Source organism: Chionomys nivalis, chromosome 20 (assembly GCF_950005125.1).
Source record: "Chionomys nivalis chromosome 20, mChiNiv1.1, whole genome shotgun sequence".
In the NCBI taxonomy this organism is placed as follows: Eukaryota; Metazoa; Chordata; class Mammalia; order Rodentia; family Cricetidae; genus Chionomys; species Chionomys nivalis.
The window spans coordinates 32221099-32245096 of record NC_080105.1 but is presented as its reverse complement, the minus strand read 5'-3'; the positions used below and the strand labels follow the sequence as shown (position 1 = coordinate 32245096).

The following is a 23998-nucleotide window of genomic DNA, read 5'->3' as shown; positions in this document are numbered from 1 at the left end:
CCTGCTGATTAACCCAAACATAGCAAAGGCTTTGCTGAAACATTTCATTCAAAGTCACACACCAAGGCTTTACTAACATTTCACTACAAGTGTGTATCTCCCTCTTTGTTTTTGTTTTGTTTTTCTCATCAGCTTAGGGCTTGAGTCCTGCGCACTGGGGCTCCCTGGAGAGTCTAACGATCTATTTGGTAATGTTTCCCTGTTTGACCCATGCTGTGGTGCATTGCTTGCCAAATGCCGTTTGTTATACTGTTCTCTATGGTAGTGATTTATGGTTACATATTCTCTCCTTCCCACTTCTTGCTTCTATTTGCTAGGTCATGGAAAATTGGAAACAAAACAAGCCACACAACTGATCCTGTTAAAAAATATTTATTAAAAAGACGTGTCTAAAAGTCATTGCCTGAGAAATAGCAGTATTATATACAAGATTAAAGTCTAAGGAATGTAATTCAATTATCAACTTTGCAAGGATATTCCTCAGGGCTTAGTTTATTAGATGTCTAATCCTGAACCAAGTGTTATGACAGTGTCACTAAATATGAAAGAATAGATTCCTTTTTCCTCTAAAAGTGGAAGAAATACAAAAAAATACTAAAAAGTATTATCAAATCACAATCCTGAGTTCCAAAAAGCCAAATCAGGAGAAAGTATATCAGAAAGAGAATGGGGAGGCTCCAATGTAGACATTTTATCTATGTCTAGCCGTCCACAATTAGTAGCAGAACTTGGGCAGAAATTTACTGTCCCATTTATTCTATGCTCCTACTCTTAAAAGAATGAACGGGGCATAAGCAGAGAATTTCCGTGGCTACTTGAACTTCGAAGGCCACTAGCCGAGCTTCTGAGGTACCATGAGAGGTTGGAAGTTGTGGAGAGAAATCTCCAATAGCATGATGTAAAAGGTGATTGTGTCTCCACCAAGAACAGAAAGAAGACCTTGCACGCAGTCAGCAAGGTGACTGTCACTTGAGTCAGGCATGCAAAGGACCTGCTTTCATCCTAAAATCTGCAAGAGTTATGACAACTGCCTATCTCATAGCTAATGAGATAAATCTTAAGGCCACGATGCTGATGAGCTTGATTTCCTACGATTTTCAAATGATATCATATGGGTGTCAGAGTCAACAAGAATATCTTAATTCTGAAATTTCATTTAAATGATATCTTTTGAATATAGCAATGAAATTGAATAGGCTGATGGTTCTGTCTGCTATAATTTTTATTATAGGTTTATTTTGGTGCTAGCTCAGCTGAGAATACCTTTGAGACCAAGGGCAGGTGTGACATGGCATCTATGTTGGAAATAAACATACAAAACTCACTGTGATGGACTGGGTCCCAAGAGCAGTGGGGGCAAGAAAAAACATTATGTCCATGGACTCAGAGTTTTCAGCTCCCAATATAAAATCTGCAAATACCGTGTTTCTTATGGAATGATCTTCATCATAAAGTCACAGCCCAAGGACAAAGTTAGGGCTCTTCATGTCTCCTCTTCAGTTTGATCCAGATACCATTATTTGGCCTAAGAATCAAATCTCCAGACAGGCCCAGTTCTTCCCTCTTCTGGGTGGTTTCTACCCAAAACTGTCTCAGGATACAGGCAAGAATCGTCTTTTCCTCCATCACAGCAAACTTTTGACCTGTAAGTAAATGTCAAAACCATCACTTAAGTTATAGACACTGTTCAAGTGTGAGATTCATGAAACCATGGTACAGCCATCATTTCATCTTCACGCAGGCCAGTGGAGAGCACAATCCCTGAGATGATGGCTAAAACTGCAGAGTTTTAGGTGTCCTTTTGCTCCCACATGAGTCCGATTAGCTGGGGCAGCCAGGTGTTGTAGGAAGAGAGCTGCTTGTTGGTTCCTGGCTGCTTAGCCCCAAAATCATCACACAGAAACTGTGTGATTATTAAAATAAGTCACTGCTTAGCCTATTAGCTCTAGCTTCTTAGTGGCTAACTCTTACATATTAATTTAACCCATTTCTATTAATCTGTGTACGGCCACGTGGCTGTGGCTTACTGGCTAAAGTTCCAGCGTCTATCTCTAGCTGGGCTTCATGGCTTCTCTCTGACTCCGCCCTTCATTCTCCCAGCATTCAGTTTAGTTTTCCCTGCCTATCTAAGTTCTTCCCTATCAACAGGGCAAGGTAGTTTTCTTTATTAATTAACCAATTGTATTCACAGCATACAGAGGGGAATCCCACACCAGTCAGGCAATCTTACTTTAACAGTACCACAAACTCTCTGATCTATAGATTCTGTACCTATTTATTCAAATGATCATGGGTTAAAATATTTTTAAAATTGCATCTTTACTGAACATGTACAGACTGTCACCTCATCATTCACCTTCTAAGCAATAAGAACAATTATTTTCCATAGCATATGTATTACTAGCATATATTTTATATAATATTATTTTGTGTATATATTATAGTATATATTATACATATACTATTATTTTTCATATATATTGTTAATAGTACGTATATTGTTACTAGCAGATATATTGCTACTAGTATTACAGGAACCTGGAGATGATTTAAGTATACTGAAGGATATAAATATGTATTCATATGCAAATCCATGCCAGTTTATAAAGAGGGTTGTGCATCTGCAGATGGGTATCTCTGAGAGGTCCTGGACCAGGATTAGAGTGAGTACCACAGGATACCTAGGACTGACAGCCAGATGAATTCAAACTCATTTAAACTGAGAATAGGATTTTCTAAAAAATTAAAGTCTGTGTGTATGTATATGTATGGTGGGAAAGATAAGGCCCTGGTCCTCTAGACCTGGAATTGCTAGAGTCTGTGAGTCACCCAATGTGGGTGGGCGGTGCTGGGAACCAAACCCAAATTTCCATAAAAGCAATATGGGCTTTTAAAGGCTGCCAACCCTTCTAGATTGTTGTTTTTTCTAACTTCATTTTTTTTAAATTGATTTTATTGAGCTATATATTTTTCTCTGCTCCCCTCCCTTACTCTCCCCTCCCTTTCAACCCTCTTCCATGGTCCCCATACTCCCAATTTACTCAAGGGATCAAGATTGTTTTTATATTGTCTCCTTTATTTATTCTCTCTAGAGTAACCAGATGTGATTCAGATCCACATATTTAGATCTAGTTCATTTCATTAATATTTGCATTAATATAAGTAATAAAGAGCTACAAAATGCTAAAACCAAATAGTTTATGATCATGTGATGTGCATTTGTACGTTCTTGACTGGCAGTCAGACAATGCCCTTTGTCTGGGTCTGTAATTTGTTCAGACAAAAAATAAGTCTTATCATAGACATTTTAACCATAATAATAATGGTTATTATTGGATAAATATGGTTATAAGACCATAATAACCAAGCTAAATCTCCAGTGTTTTAGAACTCTAGGGGTAGTAAGACAGCCCATCAGTAACTGAAGGCTCTTGCTGTCAACCCAATGACCTGATTTTGACCCCTGAGACCCACATGGTGGAAGGTGAGAACCAACTTCCGAAAGACATCCTCTGACATCCACACTCTTGCGGTGGCATGCCACACACACACACACACACACACACACACATACATACATACAAACACACACTTAACAATTAAATATCTACCACAAACTTGATTATACTCTGTGTTATAGGAAGAATTGTTCCTAAGTCCAAAATTCTGACGTAGAAATCCTGACTCCCAGCAACATATTCCCCCTTCTCTCTCTTTCTCTCTCCCCCTCCCTCGCTCTCCTTCTTTTTCTCTCTCACTCTTTTTTTTACTCCCTCTCTCATTTGTTTATTTAAGACGGTGTCACTATGAATCCCTGCCTGGCCTTGAACTCACAGAGATTCTTACCTGCTTCTGCCTCCTGAATCCAAGTCCCTACACCAGGCAACTCCCAACATTTTATACTTATAAATGTCCTTAGGTGGGGTCTTTAAATAAAAATTAACAATGCATAGTTACACTTAAATGAACTAATGGAGGTCATTAAGGTTGGTCTCAATACAAACCAAGACAATGGTATTTAACACACAAGCACACAAAGAGAAAAGACCAAGTGAAGACGCACAAAGAGAAGGCTGCCACATGCAAACCAAAGCGAGAAACCTTGGAAGACCGACTGACGCCTTCCCCTGCTGCACGGTGAAACCGCTGCATGGTAGAAGGTGTCAACCATTCCAAGCCATCTATGCTGTATTCTGTCTCAGTGAGCCACTCGTTCTGCCTCCCCACCACTGGATCACACGTGCACACTAGACCCTGCTTGGGGACAGACTTGGGTTCTCACGCTTGCACAGTACCTACTGAGCTGCCTTCCCAGCCCCTAACAATGGCATTTTAAAACCATAGTACAAAGTGGAAGAAAACAGAGCCTGTCTTAGTCCACTGCTTTAGAGATTCTTGTGAGAATCTATCATGTGGGCCTGAAAGATCCAACCCACTCGTATGGATACAAACCAATACAGTTTCGAGGTCCAGCAGAAAAGGGCACATAGGCATAGGGATGGCGTCCTTGGGAATTCTCCGGAAAGAACCGCTCTGGCTGGAATTCCTCAGGCTCCGGGAAGTATTTGGGGTCTCGGTGCAAGGCATATGGAATGATGACTGCTTCTGTGCCTTTTGCCACTCTGAAACCAGCTGTCAAGAGAGAGTGACCTGTCAGGATGATCTACCAGATAGATACAGGAATATTACCTCTGCTCCCTCACACTCCAATACCCACCGACTTCACAGTCTTCACTAAGACTCCGGGCAAATAAAGGGACAGAGGGGAAAACCCGAAGAGTCTCCTTAATGACGCAATCCAGATATCTAAGGTTCTTCAGGTCTTCCAAGGTGACTGGGCGAAGGGACCTTCCTGGCAAAAATAAATGTCCAAAATGAAAACAAAGCCCTAGCTAGGCTTAGGGAGGAGAGACATCAAGAGCAATATGGGACCACAATTCAGGAAGTCAAATGTTCACAAAAAAAGCAGAACTCCGCCCCCTTCCTTTTTTTTTTTTTTTTTTTGCGAGATTTTGAGACAGGGTTTCTCTGTAGCTTTGGAGCCTATCCTGTAACTAGCTCTTGTAGACCAGGCTGGCCTCGAACTCACAGAGATCTCCCTGCCTCTGCCTCCTGAGTGCTAGGATTAAAGGCATGCACCACCACCGCCTTGCAAAGCAGAATTTCTAATATCACAGATAATAAAAGAAAATGAAGCATTTGGTTAAGTAACAGAAACCAGATAAGACATGACCATATCTCATTTTAATATGTTAGTAGAGTCACATTACAAAGACAATGGTTGTGTATGATTGCATTTATAGAAACAGAAAGCAAAAGAGTGACTTCCAGGGGCAGGGTTAAGGGGAAGAAAGATGAGCAACTGAACTACAGGTTTCCTTTGGGGTGCTGAGAATACTTTAGAGATGATAGAGCTTGCTGTGTTGAAACAAATCTTCCTACAGCATCCCTCTGCACCGCTCTCACCATGTCAGATGCAGAGATGCAGTCACATGCCTGCTGCATCCCGCATCACTGCTCTCACTATGTCAGGTGCAGTCACGTGCCTGCTGCATCCCGCATCACTGCTCTCACTATGTCAGGTGCAGTCACGTGCCTGCTGCATCCTGTATCACTGCTCTCACTATGTCAGGTGCAGTCACGTGCCTGTTGTATCCTGTATCACTGAACTCACTGTGTCAGATGCAGTCACGTGCCTGCTGCATCCTGCATCACCGCTTTCACCACGTCAGATGCAGCCACATGGACTCTCCCTTTACCCTCATAGGTCTCTCCACCTGTACCCTGTGCTCCCACAGAGCATCTTCTTGGTGTTGCCCAAAGGCACAGCCCATGACTCTAAGCCATGGGCACATGTGTTTATTTCAGGCGCAAGCAGGAGTCCTATATCATGGCTTTCTGTTGATGACAACAACAGTGGATCAAAAACGACCACTGCTCCTTAGGGCCCCCAATAGAGTTAACAAAGTGGTCCAACTCACCAAACACGTCATCCAGTTCCTTGTCCACTTTCCTCTGGACGTCTGGATAAGAACCCAGTAGGTATAAGGACCAGTTTATCGCAGCTGCAGTTGTATCGTGACCCTGAATTTACAAGGGGGAGACATTTAAATTGTTGTGATAGGTGTGAGGACAAAAGCGAAGTCCCCGTGTCTCACAGCCGCAGGAAGACTGCAGTACCTAAATCATTGAGCGCAGCTGCTCACCTCAGTGAGCAACAAACAGACTCTACAGCCACTAGGCTGGGTGGGAGTAGTTACATCCATAACTCCAGCACTTGGGAGAAGGCTGAGGCAGGAGGATTGCTTTACTGGTTAGGTTTTACTGTCAACTTGACCCACCTGAGAAGAAAGGGACTCAATTGAAGAAGTGCCACCATCAGACCGGCCTGAAACGTGTCTACGGGTCCTTTTCCTTGACTAATGATTAATGACTGAGACAGAGCAGCCAAAGCAACGCGCGAGGCTTGGCGCTCTAGGACTTCCGGAAGCCCATGCCCACTTCCCTTCCCGCCACTCAGAGGCTGCTGCTACATCAGAGGATTTCCTGAAACCTTAAGTTTGCAACACACTTGTAATATTCATATAATATTTAAGGTATATTTGTAAGAAGAGTTTTTAAAAAATAGTAAAATGATAGAAACCCCGTTGGAATCACAAGCTGGTTAGGTTGTCTAAAGCAGCCCTCAGCAAGAGATGCGTGCTAGACTTTGAAAGGAGTGAAATGGACCTGTTTGGGGACGTTAAAAAAAACATGGAGCCACAGAGGACAATGTGAGGTTTCGTGTCTTCTTGGGAAAAGTCTGGGGAACCTTAAATTTTCTTAATAAAATATAATGTGTTTACATCACTGTTCTTAAATTTTAGAATTTCTGAAGAGGATATTAATTTTTTCCAGATATACTAAAGCTGCTTTAGTGTTTGACTGAATTTTTCAAATCTCTGCTAGTGATTCTTTTTGTAATCTTTTCTTTTTATTATTCTCTTATTTGGACTTTATGTGTTTTGTCTGCATGCATGTCTGTGTAAGGGTGCCATATCGCCTGGAACTGGAGTTACAGACAGTTGGGAGCTGCCATGTGGGTGCTGGGAATTGAACCCAGGTCCTTTGGAAGAGCAGCCAGTGCTCTTAACTGCTGAGCCACCTCTCTAAACCACTCCGCCAACCCCTCTTTTTTTATTTTTATGTATGTATGTATGTATGTATTTATTTATTTTTTGCTTGCTTGTTTCTGTGGCACTGGGGCTGGAACCTAGTTCTTGTGTAAGTTGGGCAGATGTCTCCACCACAATAACACTCTCGCTGCGAAAGGCTTCAATAATAAAAGTTACCTGGCAACAAAAATTACCTCAAACATGAAAGTGTCAACTTCTTCTTGGATGTCTTCCTGGCTTAAGCTGTTTCCGTCCTCATCAGTCACACTCAAAAGCAAGTCCAGAAAGGCCTTGCGCTTTCTTCTGGAGGGTTCAGGGTCCTTGCCGGCACTCCAGTCTTCCTCTGCCTTCATGGCATTGACCCGTTCAGCGATGACCTGTAGGATTTAAATCATGTCGAATACACAATTTGCACTTTTGGTGAGGCTTACTGCTACATTTTTTTTCTATGAAAATATGTCAACTTCTTGAACTTATTCCCACCCCCAAACTTTTCCTGTTTTTTGTTTTTTTTTTTTTCTATTTTGGTAACAACTTAGGCTCTCGTGAAAGAGCAACAAAGCCTTTGGTTAACACTAAGGACGTTGTGTAGTGAAACTATGAAATACGATTTTCATGTTAGGACAAACCCATAATTTTCAATACTACTTTTGCAATCTTTCTAGCAGGAGAACAGAGTCACTGGCTACTAAACAGTCCCCTAGAGATGTGTGGGAACTAATGAGAAGTAGAGAGGGTACAGTTACAGAATACACTAATTCTAGATCCCTCTTGATGAGTGCATCTGGTTACGGAGAAAGGAAATAGCAAGTTCATGAACCAGTAGCTGCCGAGCCAATTCACCCTGCTGGCTTGCTCTTCAGGGAGCCCAGAATGCTCGGCCCTTGAGTGCTCCAGTGACAAAATCCTCTGGTGAAAGCCACACAGAGATCTTCCCTGCTCATGCCTGCCCTGCTCACTAACACTCTCTGTGTGCCTGACTTTCCTTCTTTTGTCCCTGCTTCACTGACATGCTTTGAGTTTGCATTTTGTTTATGTTTTCCCACAATCTCAAGCACCACCATCCTCTTAACAGAGTCTAAATGTATTGATTCCCCCACTCAGAATAAGAACCCTGGGCAGCATTCTAGAGTGTTCCTTAGATTCATCTGAATAACAATAACAGAAACAGTCCATACACCTGCTGTGTTCATGCATATTTTCATTTTGTTTTGTATTTTTTAAGACAGGGTTTCTCTGTGTAACAACCCTGGAACTAGCTCTTGTAAGACCAGGCTAGCCTCGAACCATTGGCTGGAGTTCATGAATATTTTTTTTTCTTGTTGGGTAATTAGGTGATCTACCTGTGCAGAGGCTTAAACAAGTACATCCTCAGAAATTTGGGAACAAAATACTATGTTTTCTTTTATTCCTCATGGAACTCAGAATGTTTATGTCTCAATATATATATTTTAATATTTGCAGAATGAACAACACTGTCTATGCAGTCTGGAATTCATGGCTTCTTGTACTGATGTTGATGTTGCTACATTCAGAGTAGCAATTATAAAATAAATAAATAAATAAAAATATATAAAATGCAATTATAAAATGTGACCGCTTCTCCTCCGGCAACCTGGCAATGATGCTGCGGGCAACTCAAGGCAGCATCTCCTTCATTTAACACCCACTGACTTAATCACGTGACCCATTGGTGGCTTGTCCACCAATGAAGAAGCAAGCCCAATATATTTAAGCAAAAATTACAGCAAAGAAAAGGTATAATTCAATGGGAAAATTTCACCACATTGCAATTGTGTTCTATATTTTCAATTAAGCCTTGCTTTTTGGTAAACATGTCTTCAACCCAGAGGTGTTTTAAACAAAACTCCTATCACCTGCTTATTTTTCAGTTTGGAAAGAAAATAGTCCTACCAAATTAATGGTCACTGAATTATACTATGTACTATGTTAGCTGTCCTTTCCTATGAGAGCTGCTGCCTTACCGCAAACATTTCATGCACAGATCTCAGTCCCCTTCCTCCTTCTATCCAGAACCCTGTTTGTTAATAAATGCTCAAAGTCCATAAGTCCACAGAACGTTCTGTAATTACGGTTATGGATAACCTCCCCTCCTAGACTACTCTCCAATACGGTAGAGAACATGCTTGTCTAATTAATTTCTCTGTTTCTAGCAGTGGCTGCAGTGTGGAGCACACAGCAAATATTTCATTATGCCAGCTGAATATGTAATTTTGATGTAATATTGATCATTTTTTACATTACTATTCTATTTAAATTTTATAGAAAATATATTTTACGCCATGATCCTACATTTGGGTATATTTTTAAAAAAAAAACACAACAATTTTGGGTTTAAGAATATGGGCTGGGTGGTGGTGGCACACGCTTTTAATCCCAGCGCTCAGGAGGCAGAGATAGGTGGATCTCTGTGAGTTCGAGGCCAGCCTGGTCTGCGGAGTGGGTTCCAGGACAGGGTCCAAAGCTACGGAGAAGCCCTGTCTCCAAAAAAAAAAAAAAACAAAAACAAAAATAAAATAAATAAATAAGTAGATAAAATAAAGAATATTCTCATATTTAGTAATAGCTGCACAACATTGTGAAGTCATTTAATTCCACTTGATTCTATGCTTTGCATATTTTAACACATGCACACAGTGACACACACACACAAACACACTCACACAACTTACGTTGTTGGTGAAAGTATGTAGGCGCTTGAGTCCCCTTCTGTGTTCGCGTCCTTCTTTAAACAGAAGGTACCAAAGGTCAAACCAAAACCAGGGCATCTTCATTCTGCGGTATATCATATCACTCATCCTATAAACAGGATAACAGTACCTTTGATGTCAGAAACGTTATCTGCTGACCTCTGGAACCCGGCCTCGATAACGGTAATAAATAAAGTGATGCTGATTTGTGTTTGAAGCTGCTAGAGATCCATGCTTAATGCTCAGTGGTGGAATAATAGATCACAGCACATATAATGGAGCTTCAAGCAAATAATGGTTGTTCTGGGGAACTGAAAACTCCGCTCTGAAACCTGCAGATGTCTTTGTCCAGTGTTTTTATGTCTACAGTGCAAGTTCACAATTTCCCAGGAATGGAGAGCTTTTATACTGAAGGTTTAGATAAAATCTGCCTCTAGGCTCTGTGCACTTACTCAGTCACTCGTCTGAGGACATTAAAAACTCTGGGGCCAGTGAGAAGGCTCAGCAACTAAACAAACCTGTGAGCAGGTCTGACAACCTGAGGTCTAATTTTGGGACACACATGGCAAAAGGGAAGAAAGAAGCAGTTTCAGCTTCTACAAGTTGTTCTCAACTTCCGCATGAGTTCTCAACTCATGCATATGCACACAAAATAGATACGTGTGATGGAGAAAAATAAGCAGTCTTTACAAGAAACTGCACATTAAACAGCAACCTGTCATAGAGCTGTTTCCAGCACCTGCCTCTCATTTTAAATGACAGGACAGACACACCTCTGCTCAGTCTCCTTTAGGACAGTCTAAGTGACCGCTCTTTGAAGGCGGCCTTTCCTGAACACAATTCTAGAACATAACCATGCTTTGCAGTCTGATAACAACTTGATCTTTTCTTTGTCAACAACTGTTAAAATTCCTAAATTTCTATTTCCTGGTTCAGTGGCCATCTCTCACACTATTCTGTTGTCTGTGTTAATTTTAAAGTAACTGGTAATTAACTAACTGTATGATGCCTGGCTGACTATAGATGTTCAGTAAATATCTGTTAGGATGAAATTAATTGAGCAATAAAGGAAGATAGTAAAAATCAGGTAGAATTCTATCCCCATCTCTTAATAGGCGAATAACTCCTCGAACTTTTAAATTTCAAAAAGATGACCTCAATTGCAAAATCACCATACAATCAATGCAGAAGATATAAAAAAATACATGGGTATTAAAATTTTCCCAATAAAAAAGAAAGCACACAGAGAACAGCAGTAACCACCGCTAGCATTGTGGTATAGATCTAGAATAGTGGTTCTCAAACTTCCCAATACTGCGTCCCTTTAACACAGTTCCTCATATTGTGCTGACCCCCAAACATAAAATTCTTTTCATTGCTATTTTGTAACTGTAATTCTGCTACTGTCGTTAACCACAATGTAAATATCTGACACGCATGCTATCTGATATGCGACCTATGTGATAGGGATAGGGTCATCTGACCCCCAAAGGGTCACAGCACACGGGTTGAGAAGTTATAGAGTGCTATAGAGTGTTCCTAAAAATAATGGATAAATAGTAATAATTTGCATGCTATTAGGATTGTTTTATCTTTCTTTTGCCTTGTGACATCATGGTGCTATGAGAAATTTTAAATTCCTATAGCACTCAGACATACAATAAATTTATAGCAATTGCCCGTTACTAAAGTTGATGCCTATATTATGAAGTGAATTTTTAGTTTAAATTTTTATTTCAAACACAATCAAAATACCACATAGATAGATGTGATTAGCAATGGTTTTAAAGCCCAAATCAATAGCAATTTTAAAAAATATTTAAAGACTACACACACACGTCACACACACACACTTGCACATTCACACACATATACTCACACAGTCTCTCTCACACACACACTCACACAGTCACACACACACGCTTGTACATGCACACACATACTCACACAGTCTCTATCTCTCACACACACATACACACTCACACACATGCTTGCACACGCACGCCACGCACTTACCTATACACTGTCCGGACGTACTCAGAATCACCATTACTTTGAGCGCCAATGTTCTTCCCCATAGCTGTTTCTGCAACATACAGAGAGAAACATTTCCTACACAGCCAGCTGTGTCTGCCTTGTGACACGGGACGCTGAGACAGGTGGATCCTGTTCTCTTCTCTTCTGTTCGCCCCTTCTTTTACCTTCGGCACATCTTATTTACAGTTCCTGTCATCCTTTCCCTTTGACCTTCTAGGCAAGGTGATATGGTGACTGCTTTGGACCCCCCATCCCCCCCCACCCCTTTACCCCCGCCTTCCCCGCCACACGCGCCCCGGCAATGACTGCTGCTTCTTGGGGAGAGTTAGAACACTACCCTGAAGGATCCTGGGTCCTTTCCTATCAATCTCCTCATTCGTCCAACCCACGGAATCTTATTCCCTATTTCGGCCATTTATTGTCACGGTATAAACTGACCGTACTTACCACAGATTATATCCAACGCACAAAGAGTGATGTGGAAAAAGCAGTTAAATGCTCCTTGGTTGACGTGTTTTTCAAGCTTGCCAACCAATACATTTGCTTGCTCGTTCATGACATCTAAGAAATCTTCCAGAATTGTAAAATGGAATGTGGGCGTTAACATTTTCCTCCTGGAGCGCCATTTGTTCCCGGTACTGAAAGCAGGACACATTATAATAAACTCAAGAGGAGTAGAGCCACCGGGCAGCAGCCGCGAGCCCAGCCTCGTTAGGGCGAATCTGAAAGATTCTCCACCACGGTGCCGCAATGATCTCATTCAAATGAGCCACATAATATAGTCTAATTTATTCCCACAGTGTCGATATCTAGACCTCACTCTATGATATTAATAGTTAAAATTAATTTTATGAAATAGAAAATGTTGAGAATATTTTGTCCATTTCTAAGACGAATTTCTGAAGACCAGCCCCCCCCCCACAGGCTTGATCTTCAGACACTCATATGACCCTATTGCCAACTGTTTGAAGCCTGAAAAACAGTTTACTAAATACTCATTCCTGGCTGACCCTCTCTTGGCGGAGAGGCTTATTTCCAGGTGTCAGATCAAGGCTGATTTATGTATGTATCTGCAGTTGCCTGGTTGTTCCACTAGCTTTTCAAGGCTTCCCCCTGACCACACATTTTCCCTCTACTGCAGACCTCTTAGTTCTTAGAGTGCTTTTCACACTTACGAGCTCACAACTTCTTGTTATAGGCATGGCTGGCTAGGAACTGCCTATTTACCATAGCTGTACGCTACCAGGTAGCTGGACAATTATCTATCAAAAAACCTCAGACAACCCTTACCTTGTGAGAAGTCCTAGGCCCAGCCATGGCTGTAGGAACTTGTACAGAAATGATTTATCAATTTGCTTTGAACTGGTCAAAATTACCTTAAGAAGAAAAAAAAAAAAAAGGATTTAGACATCAAAATAACTGTAATTATAAGAACACCAGACTAGGTCTGCTTTTCAGATCAATATTTTATCAATGTTTATTATTCTCTGTGGTTCATTTAATTCTTATGCCTAAAAGAAAGTTGCTAGAAGTTTCAAATAAATATTTATTTCATAGAAATGATTTTCTATCCACACTTGGGGACCAAATGCAGGTGAGGAAAATGAAAAGGTGAATCCCTTAATTATCTTTGGCTTTTGTTTTCGTTACAGGGAGTTCTTTGTCTCCGGAACTTAAACTTACACACAGCCCTTAATCGCTTTCCTTAAAGGAACTGGAGCTCAGGCATCCTTAACGTCAATTTATGAGCTTTTAAACATTAAACAATTGGAAATCTTGTCCCTGGTACTCTGACTATGGAACCCTTGGTTCAGAAACTTGGAGAAGAAAAACAGAAAAAAAATCCCACTTCACTCTTTAGAATCAAATTAGACTAGTTACACAGCCTTATCAAGAGAAAAAGAAAGAACTTTAAAAAAAAAAAAAAAAAACAACTAAAAAACAACCCCCACCTCCTGTTGAACCACGTACACTTCATGGACCAATCCTCCATCCTTTTTGACCCTCCCTTGCCCTGCTAGTCCACCCTGAGCTAAAGACTAATCTCCACCTGAACACAGTGGGACACCTGGGATATAAAAGGCGGGCTTGACGTTTCTCTGTGGATGCAAACTTAGAAGCTTTTTACCGTCTGTTTATCTTTCTAAAAACGGTAACTTTTAAAAAGGAAACTTAGAAACTGTGGCTCAGCAACTTGCCATCCCACTAATTAATAAATAAACCAGCTAAACCACGCAAGGGCTTAAAATAACATCCCCGATATTAATCAGATTCTGTCAGCAGCCTAGTGGTCATCTAGTCCCCCAAACTCTCTTCCCTGCCATGATCCCTCAAAACAAACGTTATTGTTATTTAAAGATTTGTTTGTTCCTGTACACATTGATGATATAGAAATATTTGCCTTTTCAGTGCCCGCTCTGTTATCTAGCACCTATGTCTCAGGTGCATTGGAGCGTTCTCCTTCAGTAAGATCGATACCCCCACCTCTGCCCATGGTGGGCAAATCAGGCAATACGCCCTGTTTGACACAAATGTCCTAAGACTTACGTATATTTAATTATATGGAGGATATCTTATTAGCTTCCTCTACTAAAGACACAAATCTAGTTGTTTTAAATGATTTGCAAGCTTCATGATCAAACTTATTTACTGCTTGCCCCAGACAAAATTCAGTTGTTCCATATGGTTGTCTTGGATATATTATCACTAATTCTTTAATTATACCTCATCAAATGACAAGTGTCTCTCCACCCCTCCCCTCACAAAGATAATGTTAAAATTCTTTTCAACATCTCTTAGACAATGTCAATTGGTTTTAGCCTTCCTTGGAAACTCCCAATTCAACACTGTCACATCCTTTTGTGTCTCTTAAAGAGGACACTGACTTAAATTAACCTAGGGCGACAATATCACCTTGAATGACAAAAGTTAATCGCAGAGCCTTGGAACAACAATCCACTTTCTTGTCAATGATTATTTATCTCCGACACACCTCTTCCCGTTCCAGCAGCCATTGGACAGTTAATGCCCACTGCAGTCGTTTTAAAATGGCCATTTCTTCTCAATCACCAAAAGAAAAAAAAAAGCCTTTTCCCCAAACCAACAAAAACTAACTTTCACTCAACAGGACTGAACCAAAACCATCCATCCCTCCATATCTCAAAGCAACTTTCACTTTTTTCCATAGACCTCAGAAGAATGGGAAATAACATGTCCAGGGTTTAGGGGACACATTTCTATTCTCCTCTTTCCTATAAAGACTACATATACAATTGCATCATTTCCCAAACAGCCTTTTTACCCATAAATACCCATCTTATTTCTCGGGCTCTGACCATTTCCTGAGATGGAACCAACAGTGATGCTAATTCACACCACTCCTCCAACACACTCCACTGTGACCAACCCCACACCAATGGCCACCTTGATTGATGTGTCTTTTAATTAATGCGACTAAGGGAGTAGGATTGTAGGAACAATTTTTCTGAGAATGCTGCCTATAGTTTTCCATTACTTTCAAACTCCCACTCCATCTGTAACAAGCTAACCATGTGACTGAAGATCATTTATGACTATGCTTTTGTTCCGCTCATACGCCGTACAGTCAGCCTGTTTAGAATGGGCCTTTAAGAAAAACAATGAAATCAATCTTACTCTACTTCGGATTCCCAATGTAATTAACTTCTGTAAACTCATTGAATGCATGACTTGAATGTACCATATTCTCTGTTTTTTCTTTGTAACCCACTCATGCCTCTGATGGGGAACAATTGATAGTAACTAGACCTAAAACCATTCCCTGAAAGCAGCAAGATATTGAAAGCAACACATACACACACTCCATACACACCTTCACACCTTCTCACACACACACACAGACACACAATTTTGGAAGAAGCATGTGGGCACATATTGATAATGTGGCTTTATATGCTATTCTAAGTCAAAAGGGTTAGAAAAACAATTATTTTTTACTTTATGACAATCCTATAAAAGATGATTAAGACAAAAATTCCTCTATTTAGTAAACAGACAAAATGGCCTCTGTGGTAGTGTGAATAAGAATGGCCCATATATTTGAATATACTGAGAATGTTCATATATTTCAATATATAGTCTAGTCTACTTTTTGTGGACTGGTTTGAGAAAGATTAGAAGGTGTGGCCTTGTTGAATGAGATATGCCACTGAAGCTCGGCTCTGAGGTTTCAAAAGTCCATACCATTCCCAGTTCTCTGCCCAATTCTTGTGGAGTGATATGTGAGCTCTCAGTTACTGCCTAGCACCATACCTGCTTGCCTGCTGCTCCCTGCCAAGATGGTCGTGGACTCTAACCCTCTGGAACTGTAAACCCCAAATCAAAATATTTCTCTTACAAGTGACCTTGGTCATGGTGTTTCTTCGCAAGTAGTAGAACTAAATAACTAAGCCTCTGCTTCAGACATCGGGTGGGAACATCCCAGAACATTCCAGGCAAACAACCCCAAGGCTTCGTTTCTTTTCCTTATGCTCCACATCCTCTGGACAGTAATAATAAATTTATCACGAACATAGTATGTGACCCTGAAAACCATGATGAAAACACCCCTATTTTATTAGTCATGTGTTTTGAACTTTTAAAACTGCCTGGTGCCCCAGGCTTGGTACAGGACCACTGCACTGGCTGTTCAGGAGTCTGAGGCTGGAGACTTACAGACAAGTTCAAGGTTAGCCTGGAACTACAGAATGTGTTCAAAGCCACATTGGGCAGATGCTGTGGGACAATAGTCTTTTATCCTGTCACTTGTATTATTTTTAATAAACTGTTGACTGGCCAATAGCCAGGCAGGAAGTAGAGGTGGGGCGACAAGAACAGGAGAATTCTGGGAAGAGGAAAGCTCAGTCTGCAGTCGTCACCCAGACGTAAAGGAGGCAGATGAGAAGGCCTTGCTGATGAAAAGTACCAAGCCACGTGGCTAACACAGACAAGAATTATGGGTTAAGATGTCAGAATTAATTAATAAGAAGCCCGAGCTAATAGGCCAAGCAGTTTATGATTAATGCAGACCTCTATGCATTTCTTTGGGACTGATGGACTGTGGGACTTGGTGGAACAGAAACCTCTGTCAACAAACAGAAGACCATTTGCATGACATGCAGTAGCCTTAGATTTAATCTCCAATACAAAACGGAACACTAAAAACCCAAAACAACAACCACAGAAATCTCCCTCGGAAGGCTTCTATCCAAAGGAGAACAAGTGTGTAGGGACCTAATAAGAAACACGCGCAGCTATGGGAGTTACTCTCCCAGGATTGCAAGTAAACTGCAGCGAGAAATCACTGAATGGCTTGCACCAGGCCTCCTGAAACGCTCTTTGGGTGGAGCGTAAGGGAATGTGCGGCTGTATCTGTCCCATGTATTCGGATGAACTTCTTACATCCCAGCCTCCAGAGCACACCGTCCCCTGTAGGACTACATACCCACCTCCACGTTCTCTGCCTTATAAAGAGCCACGAGGGGCACTGGTCCAATCCAGAGTTTAATGAGGGGCAGGTGTCGGAATTCCTCTGTGTACTGAATTAACTGCTGAAAAAAGTCTGGAAGAAAAATATTTTGTCCTAAATTCAATGGAGACAAGAATGTGTTCATTGAAATGTGCAAAGTTTCATCATCTCCTTTCGACAAACACATAAGTACGTGATAGAGCATCATCAAAGGAAGCTACAGAGGGGAGGGGAGCTCCCATGAGCTGCAATGTTCCTGTAGCTGTAAGGTTATTTAAAAAATACTATCTATCCTTCAAATAAATGTAACAATGATATAAGGTCTTATAAGATAATTATTAGGATTTAAAGTGGCAACATGTACATTCTTAATAAATCGGTGTTCAATGCCATGGAGATGGAAAGTAGTAGAACCTGGCTTGGTCCCAGGACCCTGAACCACTGTACCACACTTAGAAAAGAAACTGCAAACATCTCTTAGGTAAAAAGTCTTGTCAGTATTGTCAAAATTTCAGGGAAAGAACTGGAAAGATGGTTCAGCCAGCAAAGTTCTCTGTAGACACAACATTCAACCTGAATTTGATCCCTTGGGTCCACACAGTGGAAGGAAAGAGATGACTCTAACTAGGTAGATGACCTTTGACCTCCACACATGCACTGTGACACACGTGAGCACACGCACACACGTGCACACACATATGCACACACACATGCACACACATACATGCACTAAGTAAGTAAATGAATAAAATAAATGTTCATAAAGAAATTGTTTTAAAACTTTAAAACTTAGAGCTGGAGAGATGACTCAGTGGGTAAAAGAACATATTGCTTTTCCTGAGGACCAAAGTTCAGTTCCCACCACGAATAGCAGACTGCTTTAAATCCATCTGCAGGGGATCTGACATCCTTTTCTGGTCTCCACAAGCACCCACACATATGTGTCATACACTCACACAGATACACACATGTACATACACACATGTGTGTATATATATGTATGTATGAATGTATTAATATTTTTCAATCCTGGGCTATATCAACTCATTGATTTCAGAGCATTCTGTTCCACATTTGCCTTCTGGGTGGTTTGGTCTGACGTGACAGGAAGATGAGGACATTTGAATCTGTGGCTGGAGGGAGTCTTATTTAACAGGAAAGGCTGGTAGATGTATGAACTTAGATGCCAACGGGAGTCTACAGGCAACACTCGGAGGGAGGATACCAAGGCGTGTATCTGGACATTAGCCACAGAATAAAAGGCACAGCCTCTTACATAAGTGTAGCTCAGAGCAGAGATTCTATCTTAGCCACTTTTGCTGAGCTCAATGCTGAGTACGAAAGGTCTCGGTAAATGCCTGGTTGGTGCTTAAAGGACTTGCTGTAAACAAGTACATCTTAGAGAGTAATCTAGAAATTTGGCTCAAATTACATTTTAATCCTAAACTAACTCCAATAGTTTCTTCTATAAATGGAATGAGTAAGAATAGCAACAAAACCCTTAACTCGGAGAGTTCTCAACAACTTCCCACATAAAGTCAGTTTCATAACTCAAAATTGAGCAATGGTTTTCTGTCCCCAAGTCCAGTACTTGTGGACTGAATAAGCCGTCCCTTTCTAAGTGGCCATCCTCCTCACTCAGAGTCACTTCAACAAGAATGACTCGGAAAAGCCCCATCAGCTCAAAGTTCTTTTGCATCTGCTCTTAGTTTCTAAAGATCTTAGTGCATTTCCCCAAAATATGAGACTTATCAAGGGTGACATTGGAGGGGCTCTAAGGCTATGTATTACTGCTCCAAGCAGAGTTTTGTTCCCAGACATTTATAATTCCAAGTGAGGAAATTCAGAAAAGGCCAAAATATTTAAAAGCTAAACCCTGAAGGTCTAGCACCTTGAAAATAAAATTACAGAAAAATAATTTTGAAAAATTATATAAAAGATATTTCCCTAAAATTTCAGAAAGTGGTTTACTTGGAAACACATATAAAAACACTAGACTGTCTCAGAAGCCACTTTATGTTATAAAATAAGTAATCACATGTATATCTTTACAGTCAAAACATTCAGACGTCTTAATGACAATCATAAGCAGATCAACTGTGTTCATAAGGAAATTGCTCAAAAGTTAAAAATACATAAATGCATATCACCACCATTGTAGCGGCTTGCATCTCAGTGTATAATTGCTGGCGTTTGAAATGTCATGATAGACAATACAAGGGTAACAATGACATGGATGAAATGCAGATGTTCTAAGAGCTGAGGCCTCGAGGAGATGTTCTTTGTGGATGGAGATCTCCCCATTCCTTGAGGGTATCTCAGTGTTCTTAGACACACACATACGGCTTCCTCAAAAGGTCAACCTTGTGCTAATGCGCTTGTGCCCAGACCAACGTATGAAAACAGTGCCTAAGATGAATTAGAACTCAGAGTCTTTGAGCTGTGAGTGAAGGAAGTAATGTGTATGCCTAGAAAACTGTGGAGATGGAGGTGGGAGAGGCTGGGATTTGCCTAAGCAGTACAATCTAAAGGCTGGCCAGCCTGGCCTTCTGATGACCGAAGTTGGCTTTCTGTATTTTTTCTCTGCGCTCAGGATGGGGTGGTTGCTGGGATTCTGCCCATGTTAAAGATGAATTTTTCTTAGCTGGGCCACTCAGATTCATACACTGACCTCCTTTGAAAAACCCCTTACAGACAAATTCAAGATAATGCCTTGCCAGCTCTCATTCTACGGAAGATGGTGCCCCCCCCCCCCCCGTATATAACCAGAAACACAGAAGGGTTTCATGAAAATCTGAGTATCTACACTAAAAGCTCTTTTGTTCCCCAATGGGCATTTTGGTTTTGGATTTTGTCTGTCATGATTTTCACAGTGGAGTTGCTAGGAGAAGCTCTCAAGCCTCAGAGTGGAGGGGAAGTTAGTTTTCTTTTGAGTATAGGCGAGTAAGCAGCATGAATGTTAGCAATGTGGTTTTAACATACCTACATAGATTGTTAGGTAATAATGTTAACTTTACTTGGATTTCTGCTAGAAAGTATTTTTGGTACATACTTTCCTATGATGTCTCAGCTTAGTCATGTCACGTTGTCATGAGGTGCAGTTTTTGTCTGGGGTCACAGAAATTATAATAAAGGATCTTAAGAAGGTTTAGAGTTGATGCTCAGCCTATAAAGTAACTATTAATAATTAGTATGAAGAAAGGATAGGTTCTGAGGCAGGTTCATTTTAAAACGTGCCATGCTGGATGTATCTCCCCTATTCTGGGCATCCTAACATACATGGCCAAAGAAATTAAGTATTAAGATCAAATGCACTACTCCAATAGGGGACCACAAATACCACTATGTTGAAGAACTTTCTGATTTAAAGTAATTTTTTTTACATCAGCAGAACAAAAAAAATTGCATAAAATATATTTTTAAAAGATTATTTCAAGTTTTGAAAAAAAATCACTTTTATTAAATAAATTTTTTTGAAACTGGCCATGTAATTTTCACCTCAAGGCCCAGGCAGCAGAGTTTGCTGAAGTAGTCCTGCAAAACTTCCTCAGAACGGTCGAAATACAAAGGCCAAGAGAATTTTGGTTGCATATTGGTCAAGTCATGCAATGTCTGGGTGGTGAACCCCCAAACAACCTCTGGTCTCTTGTTTTCTTAACAAAGAGGAATGGCATTAAGTTTGAGGATATTTGCAGCTTTCCCAGGGTTTTCCTCCTTAATGCTTTGCAAAGCACAGCAGGAGAAAAGACCAAAGGAACCACAGGTACCTGGAAATATTGCAATCTGTATATAAACTCATTATAGGACGGGAGAGACACGGTGCAATTTGGCAGGCACCAGAGTGGAACCTGGAATCGGGAGACCTGGGAATTTATTCTTTAGGGATCAAAGATTTCTACTTTCTCCTAGTAGCCAAAGAGAATCTGAGGGATGTGAGGAGCCCCAATATGGCAAAGGATGGGGAGGGGTCGGTTAGACAGGTTTCCTAGACTGACAAGGAGCCTAGCAGTCTTCGGATCAGGGTATAGATTCCTTGTACAAACCCTTACCTGTGCCATTGGGCTTCATTAGCGGCGCGTGTCCCACAAAGGGATAGGCGGGACCCACCGATGGGATAGGTCGCATCTGCAGCCATTTCCGCGCGTAGCTAGCCAGCATCTGCAGAATGTTGAGCAGGACAGTGGCGCCGGCCACCGAGACTGCGCTTGCTGCGCCCCAGAGCAACAGCTTCTGCCCAAAGAGCCCTAGCCACAACCACAACATCTCTCTCTCCTCGCCTTGCTGGCTGCGGACTGGTGGCGTTCAGCCGCTGCGGGGCGCGGCGGACTGAGGGAGGTCTTGGGACTGAGGGAGGTCTAGCTCCAAGTTCAAGCGACAGCGTCAGGGGATCAGTTCGGGAACTCCGGGATGCAGGAACTCCAAGCTCAGCGAGAGGACCCGGGACACGTCCGGTCCGCTCCGGTCTTCCTGCCCTGGAGCCCAGTAATTCTGCAGACACGGCTGCCCCCAGACCCTGGGGACAAAGTTTCTGAGGCTAAGATAAAGCGCCTCTGGCTTGTTATGATGCCCTGCTGGAGCCTGCGTCATCCAGGCCGTCCTCTTGGGTGCTAGACGAAAGCGAAAGACCCGGAACAGCGTCTGAGCTCTGAAATTCAGAACGCACTTGAAGTCTCTCGGTGTGGAAATTCGACAGAGGAGGTCGAATTTAGGACAGTTTCTGGTTGGAGAAGAAACTAGACAGTCAATCTCCAGCTCTGTGCTCCCTGAGGCCTGATATGGGGCGGGGGTGGGGGGTGGGGGTGGGAGTGGGGGCTGTTTAGGATTTTGCAACACCCCCTGCTAGATGTGGAGGGATCACGGATGTCACGAGCAGTCTGTTATAAAAAATTCAAGTGAGGAGTCATGGGTGTTGAAACGCAATCTTTGGAATTCTAAATTCACTTGTCCTTGCGCAACCTGCGTCAGCTGCTGCCCTAAGGCAGGGTTGGCTGACCTGGGAGATAGTTTCTGCTTTCAGGGTTAGGCACAGCAGCCATCTTCCTGTGACCTAGACCTTTAGGAAAGCCGCACGCCCAGTGAGTGTCAGCTGACCGATTGAGACAGGGCAGCTAAAGCAGATTGTACTTCCCCCCAAATCCTCTGATGGAGGAAAGTCAGAACTTGAGGAAACAGAAAGCAGGAATAAAGATTGGAAAGGTAAGGTTCAGATCGGAAGAGGATGGAAGAAGGGATGCGGAGGGTTTGGGAAGGAAGCAATAGCCATGGCGGGCAGTCAAAACGCAGCTAAAATCACTAAGCCTAAGGAAAAGAAAGGCCAGCGAAATCCGCTCCCTCCCTCCGCCCGATTTCCCTCCCCCAGGGGTCTGTTTTCTGATTACCCGTGAAGGTGTCCCGTCCTAAAACCACTCCTCTTCCCACTACACCTTACCACCTCTTCTCCTTACCAAACGGGCGGGGCTGGAGGTGCCCTCTCCTGGTAGAAGGTCCCTTCCTGCACAAGAAAAGAATGTCTTGGATTCCCGTTGTTCTCAGTTATTTTCTTAGAGACTTCGCGGGTTACCACCAGATGCCTACGTGGCCTCTGTGATGTAGAGAAAACAAACCTGGGGCTTTTCCAGTTCAATTAAAATTTATTTATTTGGAGGTCAGAGGACAATTGATTTCTTTCTACCATGTGGGTTCTGTGGGATCAAACTCAAGTGGTCAAGCTTGGTGGCGAGCTCTTTCTTTGACCAGCTGAGCCCTCTTGTTCTCTCTTCCCTCCAGTTACTTTTTAGAGAGCCATTGGTAGGCACCGATATGAAGAGAAGTTTGTAAACTACCAAGCGAAAGAGCAAAAGAAAATAAGTGATAAAGCAAAATAAGCTTTATTATATTATCATTACATTACTATTTAAAGTGGTATGTTACCTAGCATATGTATTCATTCATTAATGTAAAACATTAATGTATGTCATAAAACATAGTAATATAAATAAATATAGGTGTGTCCATTGTTTGCAAGTTTCCTGTGCTGTAATATTTATGAATGTTCCTTCTCGTAGATGTCTTTTGACTCAATTATGTATGCATTTCATTTGAATAAATATGACTAGGAGTAGGAGTGCTAGATGATGTATATATTCAGCCTTAATATTAATCGCCTGTTTTCAAGAATTGCACCAATTTGCTGTATTTATTATATTTTATGGTATGTAATACACATACATCAATATATCACTAATATATAAATGAAATGGGAGAAAATTTTTCTTTGCAACTACAATGAAAAGGAAGTAGTATGGAGGAAGGGAACTTAGTCATCTTCTTTTTCTTCTTCTTTTTTATTTCTGCGTTATTGAATCACTTCCAGACTTCCTTAAGAAATAATATGTTTACTAAGCGTAGTTAAGTATTGTCTCATGGGTTTTAGTTTCCTCCCCTCTAAAGGACTAAGGCTGAGCTTTGAGGTCAATTACAGCTCTCAGAGTAGAAGATATGCCTCTACGTGATTTGCTGCTAATCTCTATGGACAAACAAGCATTGTAAGGTAAACCTGTCTCTTCAAACACAAGTGGGGTGTGCCTCAAGGAAGTGACAAGTAAGGAAATGGGCAAAGGGAGGCTCCCAAA

General features: G+C 41.5%; 1 protein-coding gene across 1 annotated transcript; it reads right to left on the bottom strand.

Annotated features, from left to right (window-relative positions):
* Positions 1-363: 363 nt before the first annotated feature.
* On the bottom strand, positions 364-22143 carry LOC130862763 (cytochrome P450 4V2). Its single transcript, XM_057752565.1, has 11 exons — positions 21437-22143; positions 17368-17480; positions 13193-13278; positions 12350-12540; positions 11882-11951; positions 9848-9974; positions 7349-7531; positions 5982-6084; positions 4718-4852; positions 4453-4632; positions 364-1643 (listed from the first exon to the last, which is right to left on the bottom strand). The coding sequence occupies exons 1-11, from the start codon at positions 21648-21650 to the stop codon at positions 1474-1476; spliced, it is 1572 nt and encodes a 523-aa protein (XP_057608548.1). The 5' UTR covers positions 21651-22143; the 3' UTR covers positions 364-1473.
* Positions 22144-23998: the final 1855 nt, after the last annotated feature.

What these genes read in the sequence shown, in the direction of transcription:
- LOC130862763 (XM_057752565.1), bottom strand. Translation starts at nt 21,650, where the DNA reads ATGTTGTGGTTGTGGCTAGGGCTCTTTGGGCAGAAGCTGTTGCTCTGG. An exon ending in GGCCTAGGACTTCTCACAAG is followed by an intron (nt 12,541 to 13,192) that starts GTAAGGGTTGTC and finishes TCCTGCTTTCAG; the next exon opens with TACCGGGAACAAATGGCGCT. An exon ending in TACATACTTTCACCAACAAC is followed by an intron (nt 7,532 to 9,847) that starts GTAAGTTGTGTG and finishes TAAATCCTACAG; the next exon opens with GTCATCGCTGAACGGGTCAA.